General features: G+C 46.9%; 1 protein-coding gene across 1 annotated transcript; it reads right to left on the bottom strand.

Annotated features, from left to right (window-relative positions):
• Nucleotides 1–2121: 2121 nt before the first annotated feature.
• On the bottom strand, nucleotides 2122–7055 carry LOC136545654 (metal transporter Nramp5-like). The gene is made up of 12 exons (XM_066537653.1): nucleotides 6860–7055; nucleotides 6633–6711; nucleotides 6490–6530; nucleotides 6170–6248; nucleotides 5955–6059; nucleotides 5391–5500; nucleotides 5051–5232; nucleotides 4467–4710; nucleotides 4235–4339; nucleotides 3655–3786; nucleotides 3071–3166; nucleotides 2122–2683 (listed from the first exon to the last, which is right to left on the bottom strand). The coding sequence occupies exons 1-12, from the start codon at nucleotides 6968–6970 to the stop codon at nucleotides 2360–2362; spliced, it is 1608 nt and encodes a 535-aa protein (XP_066393750.1). The 5' UTR covers nucleotides 6971–7055; the 3' UTR covers nucleotides 2122–2359.
• Nucleotides 7056–7443: the final 388 nt, after the last annotated feature.

The raw sequence follows: 7443 nt of genomic DNA, 5'->3' as shown, positions 1-7443 counted from the left end.
GGACAGGCCCCAAGTCTCTGATGGAAAGATCGAATGGGTGCTGAGAGCTCGGTCACTGTTCAACTATGTGTTCGAGGTTCGATGCTAGTGGTTCTGCTATGATGCGGTGTGATGTGCGATGTCGTGATTGATGCCCCTTAGTAGGGTGCCCTGCTTTCCCTTTTATAGGCCAAGGGAGAGCATGGGTTACAGATGGGAGAAAAGAGAAAAACGAGACGCAAAGGAAGTCCTTCAGGGTAGCCAGGTCTTCTTTTTTCCTCTGTGCGGGCCCTGCTGACATGGCAGGTGGTGACAGGGACAGCCCCACGTCGAGCGCATGTCCGCTGACCATGATAGGGCCATACCGGGTGCCTGTCCGCTGACAATGCCATGCCCTGGCATTGTTAGCGGGTCGTCATGTCCCACTCCACCCCGGTGGGCGGCGCGGCAAACCAGCGTGTTGATCAGCGGCCATACAGGGAGTAGGCAACACAATGACCGCGCATCCGTCACTGTGGGTGATGTGAGTTTCTTGGAATGACATGTCATGGAGTCGGGTCATGCTGAGATGTGACCGCTCCCTGCACGATGCCAGAAGTTTGACCTTGGGTCACACCTTCTGGACTGTAGTAGTTGTCGTGAGCTTCCGTAATCCATGTCTGAGGGATCGGGCAAGGTGGAGCTAGCCCTTGGACGTCGTGCGAGGCGGAGCCAGCCCTCGGACGTTGGGCGAGGTGGAGCCAGCCCTCGAACGTCGGGCGAGGCGGTGCCAGCCCTCAGACGTCGGGCGAGGCAGAGCCGGCCCTCAGACGTCGGGCGAGGCGGAGCTAGCCCTCAGACATCGGGCGAGGCGGAGCCAACCCTCGGACGTTGGGCGAGGCGGAGCCAACCCTCGGAGGTCAGGCGAGGCGGAGCCAGCCCTCGGACGTCGGGCGAGGCGGAGCCAACCCTCGGGGGTCGGACGAGGCGGAGCCAACCCTCGGGAGTTAGCCGAGGCGGAGCCAACCCTCGGGGGTCGGGCGAGGCGGAGCCCGTGGCCACATCGTCCACCGAGGCAGAGCCAACCCTCGGGGGTCAGATGAGGCAGAGCCCCTGGCCCCGGTGGCCGGACGAGGCGGAGCCTAGCAAGAGGTGTAGTCGCGCTCTTGATCGCACGGATGACTCAATATTGATGGTCATTAGCTCCTCCTCTTAGGGTACCCTAGTATTGATCCCCGACAACTCCCTGTCCAGAGAAGAATAGAGGTTATACTTCTATCCTTGTTCCTAAGAAAATATGTAGTCAAAGCCAACTTAGTGAATTTATGTTCCTAATATGCTGAGTAATTATCATGTGCACTATGTTGGCAGTCCGCAGTGAACGGATCTAGATGTTTAGAAGGGATGTGTGTGGGTTTGGGGCAAATAGACATTTTCAGAAACCAGATTACCCGGTTCCTCAAACAGAACCTGAAACAGAGTTAAGAACCTCCCCTTTTGTGTTGATCATCATTCAAACCTAACTTGAAGTCGATCATTTGGTGATGTTGAATAGCATATCAACAAAGTATTTGCATGGTAAACCTAGCATGACAAATTATGTAGCCGGCGGGGGAGCACTTCCCGGCAGTCAAATCTGACTTTGACTCGTATGTAGCAGAATGGACCGTGATGCCCATGAGAGGATAGGAATATTCTTGAAATCTAAGGTTAATATGGAGCCATTACGGTCCATCAATTGTAAAAAATAGTGCCTCTAAATAAAAGGAGGAAGCTTAGCTTATTCGTTTGCTCCCCCAACCCCCAACCCCACCAGAGATCCATTGTCCTTATTTGCTCATCCCTTAGCTATTGTTTGTTCGCCAACCAACCATCTAAGACTTCAGACGAGGACAACATTGTGAAAGTGAGAATTGCATCTTTTAGGACTGAGGGACTACACATTTTATTCCACGTCAAGCAAATGAACACAAGGGGGCGCGGTCACGCCACTGCCAACAGCAGCATTATACACCTGTTTACTAATTCCACTGCTACGTACTTCCCTACAATCAATTTCCCAAACTGTGTTCTCCTATGTTAACCAGACAACCAGTGCGTGAAGCAAACACCGTTTGAGTGCTTGGACACCATCGTGACTGTGACGTGTGAGAAAAAGGTTGCCACCAAGATTAACGGTAAAATTTAAATTACTGGAAAGGAATTTACCCATTAACAATTTACATTCAGCGATATACTACTCACTCTTAACATCTAAGCCGTACCCTTCATGAAACTATAAATACATAAAAACTGATCTGAGGACCGTACATGCATCCGATTGCAAAATGCTAGCTGTACCCAACAGCAATCTACAAGCAATCAGAATCGTCCAAAGATGAAGCAGTCTTCGTAGCTAGCTCTACTCCGGCAGTGGGATGTCCGCCAGGTCCTGCCGGAACGGCACGGGTTGGTCGTCCTCCTCCTCACCGGCCACCTTGGCCTTCTCGGCGTCAACCAGCTGGGTGGAGTCGGCGACGAAGGTGACGACGGTGTCCTTTCTGAAGGTGAGGTAGATGACGGCGATGACGTAGATGAGCATGAGGGGGAAGACGATGAGGCCGACGAGCACGTTGGCGTACTTGGGGAGGGAGTTGTGGATGAGCCACCCGACGAGGCTGGTGCTCAGGAAGTACATGTTGATGCCGATGATCATCAGCCCCAGCAACCACGAGAACACGATAATCTGCAAATTAAATAAATTAAATGAATATATAGTAGTAGATATTATATTTGCTTGCACATATATATATTGGCTAGATCTGGTTCATGCAGCCAGGTTGTTTTGTTCAGCCAGCCAATCAGCCTGGATGCAGGCATGTGATGATGAGCCCGGCCGTATATTATTATTGATGAAGCAGAACACATGGGATGCATGCAAGGATATGCGCTGATCGGGAGAAGATGCATTATTTTGTGCAAGGCCATGCATGGTAATGTGTCGGGCATCTCAAAAGGCTACAAAAAGTGCAGACAAGCAATACATGCAATCGATGGATCGGAGCGAGCAAACAACAAGGACGGACACGCAGTTTTCTGTGATGCAGTATGCAGTGAGTCAGTGAGTGCTTACATAGATGGAGTTCTTGTGGGGTCCCATCTTGCTGCTGCTGCTGCTGAACTTGAGGAGCGGGATGAGGGCGAACGGCAGCTCAAAGGACAGGATCATCTGCATACACCGGAAATTACTTGCGTACAAGCCAAAATTACCGATCCTTTGGTTACCTTGCTTTATGCTTTATGTACTACTCGTATATAAAAGGTCCAGAAGGGAGTATAAATTATCGTGCCGCCATTTTGTTAGGTGATCGATAAAAAGGCTGCCTTTTAGTCCACAGCTAAAATTAACCATGTGCATGCTAAGCTACTTGATATGCATGGTTCCCTTTCTTTATTTACTATATACTAGTAGTATATATAGAATTGAAGGTCCAGAAGGGAGTATAAATTATTGTGCACTTTTAGATCATATAAGTATATATATAGGCGGTAGTACATGAGGTTAATGCCCTTTTGTTAGGTGATCCATAAAAGGCTGCCTTTTAACCCACAGCTAGCTAAAATTGACCATGTGCATATATATGGTAAGCTAGTTGATATTGGTATATAGGTGGACAGGCCACTGGCGATGTGTGAGCGAGGTGGGGTATGGCGCACCGAAGCGATGATGATGAGACGGCCGGCGCCACTGGAGCCACCGATGATGGAGACGACTAGGCTCGGCGCAATGGCGATGCAGCGTGTCATCAGGTTCCTCAGCCACTTCTTCATCCTGATGTCCAGAAAACCCTGTGCGTAACAGAAAAGCAACAAGGCAAACATTTTATTAAAGCTTCCAGTGAAATCCTACTAGGATTAGCATAGTTGACTTGGGTGTTTGAAAAGCGTAAAGAATGTGAGAGTTAGTTTGGTTTGTCTGACAAAAGGGCAAATAAAGGGACGACATCTGCTTATTGGCTTGTTTAATTTTCTTACATCAGAATTCAGAACAGACTGCCGCCGCCGTCGTTACTCTAGATAAATTACAGCATGCAAATTTGGACTGTCACTTATTAGAGTGTGTGAACCTGAGAAGCAGTAACATATATATTCGACATAGTAATTTCATATATATGCATGATCCTGAGAATTCATGCTGCCAAACAAATAAACTAGTGATCTATCTTCAGTTTTTTAGACATGCATGCCAACAAGTCAAACAGCAAGTTGAAAACAACTAATATATACGAGTAGATACCTGCATGATGTACTGGCCGGAATAGGTGCCTGTTATGGTGGAGCTCTGCCCAGACGCCAACAGCGCCACGCCGTAGACGATCGCACTCGACCTGCCCAGCACGTTCTGATGCACACAAAACAAATAAAAAAGAAACAAAGTCAATGAATGCATTGTTAATCCCAACAGAACTACGTAGCATATATACTACTCCTATTTGATTGTGATGTGTAATGAAATGGCAACTGCCTGCCTTGAGTAGAAATGAGGAGGAGTCGAGCGAGAGGTCGCTGCACTTGACGGCGTCCTCCGCCGAGAGGTTGCCGGAGAAGCAGACGGTCCCGGAGACGGAGATGACGGCGATGTTGATGAGCAGCGCCACGAGCAGCGCGAAGCTGCTCTCGTAGAGGAAGAACCGGCACGCGTCCTTGATCCCTCTCACCGACGACGGCGTCTTCCGAGACAGCACCAGAGCGGAGTGAAGGAACAGGTTGTGCCTGCACAAATTAATTGTTGATCATCTCATCCAGGTCAAATTAAGTTTACTAATTTGACTTGCTGAAACGATATATATGATCGACAACAGTGCCTACTTTCATCTTTAATTTGTTCTAGTCCACATCGTCAGAGCTAGCAAGTTATATAGAAATAACAAAACAAAGTTCTTCGCAACTGCTACTGCTACTGATATACATGCATGTGGAGCTCTGACGCAGTTTCCCTTTTTCTTAATCCATTGACCTGGCAGCACTGCCAGCCATGGCCGATATATAATAATAATCAGAATTAGTTACTCGATTAATCCTGAATGCTAGAATATAATGCTGGATTGCTTACGGCATGACAAGAGCTCCAAGGAGGGCGATGGCGTCTGCGGTGGCGCCGTCGCCCTTGAGCCTGGGGATGAAGAGCCCCTTGATCACCTCCGCCGCCGGTGGCTTCACGATGCTCAGCTCCCCGAAGAAGCACGCCGCCATGACGAACACCAGCATCGAGATCAGGAACTCCAGCTTCCGCACCTAGCTCCGATCCATTCAAGCAAGAAGAAACAACACACGCATTAAGCAACCAGCTAGCCAACTATATTACTCTAGGGCTACCTAATTACTATAGATAACACATTTTAGACATACATTGTTTTTTTCTAAAAAAAAATAAGTGGACGGAAATTAAATACCCCGTATCTTTGTAGGCCCAGGAGCAGGAGAGTGCTGGAGCCGGTGATGAGAACCCCCACCCACACGGGGATGTGGAATAAGAGGTTGAAAGCGAAGGCTGTCCCTATAACTGCAACAAAAATGTATGAGCAAAATGTCAGTATCAGACAAAGCGATAGATTAGAGTATATATTCTTTACTAGGTCCTTGCAAATTCCTCCACTGCTGCTATTGTTCACATGATAAGACAATCCAACATGTACGTCAATATAATGTAAGATTAATTACACATTTTGTATGCTACTACAATTCATACGTACCAATGTATCCTAAGACGGTCTTGACTTTAGCAAATATATTAGAGCCAAATTAAAGACTTTCGGTATACCTTTCAGTTTTTATTAACAATAAATATAACAAGTACCTAATGTTCATTCTCTCGTTTTTTTGATGAAACCATTCTCTCCTTGTCATTCAGCTTAACTAAATCAAACTAACGTACAACCATGCACCAGGTCAAAATATGCCCTTTAATTTCACCAGAAATGTTAATTATGTTTCCGGTTTGTCATGTTGCTTCTAACCTTCAGGGATATCTGCAGCGATCACAGCCACCTCGGCGAGGATCCATAGGCAGATCCTCACAAATTTTGGATACTCACTCTTGCATATCTCAGCAAGATGCCTCCCTGCGTTACAGTGAAGTGAATACTGGACATTAGTGTGCCAATTAGTAATATTTTTTAATCCGTAGACGGCACGGGGCTGTCGTTTCCTTCAAGTTATGTTACTGAATTACCTGTCACCACTCCAAGATTAGCTGCTAGTGATTGAATGATGAGTGCGAAGATGAGACCAATGAGAATCACCCAGAGGAGCTGCAAAAGATGGACACCAAGCAAATTGCAAAAAAAATAAGGCAAACATTCAGTTAGGTTTTTGCCCTGAAAAGTCAGCTAGCTTGGTTCTGCTTTTTTGGGATCGGAGATCTTCTGGAATAAAAGTCTTGAAGATTTGATAGCTAGAGTACATGGGTCATGGGGGCAAAACGAAAAAGTGCAGAATCATAAACGTAAGCAACAAAATCTTGTGTGCTTTTGGAACGCAATGAAAATGTACCTCGTATCGGTGATTCGCTCCAGCTTGCAGATCCGTTTCCACTGTTTCAGTTTGGGAAAAGATTGTGAGGAAAGAGAGACAAGAGAGAAGAGAAAAGAGAGGGAGCCAGGGGCGAGGGAGGGAGAGATCGAAGGGGTACTAACAGTTCCCAGGATCCAAGTATGCCAATGACACCATAAACCCTGGCCCAACATGAGCCAGGAACCTTTTCCATGCAGGCTCCTGAATCAGAAGACAACCAAAGGGAAAAGTTTGAAACAGATGAAATGAGCATCATCTTCTCTTCTCATCATACACTGTTTTGGCTACAGTCTTGTCCACGTACGGAAATCTCACAGCAAAAGACGAAATAGCTAGACAATCAAGTAACCTTCATCGGCTGATCACTGCCGTCAAGCTTGCTCTTAGAGTCTTCCTGCTCTACATTAGCTCTCCAGCTCCTCGCCTTGTCGTTACCCGGAGCTTCCCTCTCAATCTCCATGCCTATCTGCCTACAGTTGTGTGTCAACTCTGAACTCTCTCAACGATGTTGCTTATTAGCAGAGTGGAGCGGTGTCCTCCTCTTGCCACCCCCTTGGCCGTCTTATATACACCCCATGCAAGTGTGCTGCCGTATGGTGTGGGCGCCGTTCACAAACTAAAAAATTGTAGGCCAAGTTTTAATTGCCCGCTGACATAAATATACAGAGACACAAGAGAGCTCCATTTGAACAAACAGGATCGATGTAGCTGCTTCCTTTTTACTGGTCAAGTTTGTTTATCACAAGTCACTGTCACAGAACCTAGGTTCATCTTGAGGAAAGACAGCTTGCCAGCATGACCACGAAAACCAGCTCGATCTTTTGCCTAATATTTATATATATACTACTAATTAGAAATGGCTTTTGGTGAATAGAGTATCATTTTAATCTGCATGAACCAGTTGCTGACTACTTTCTTTTTGTGTGTGTGTGT

The sequence above is a fragment of the Miscanthus floridulus genome, chromosome 3 (assembly GCF_019320115.1).
Source record: "Miscanthus floridulus cultivar M001 chromosome 3, ASM1932011v1, whole genome shotgun sequence".
Lineage (NCBI taxonomy): Eukaryota > Viridiplantae > Streptophyta > Magnoliopsida > Poales > Poaceae > Miscanthus > Miscanthus floridulus.
This window is presented reverse-complemented; position numbering and strand designations above follow the sequence as displayed.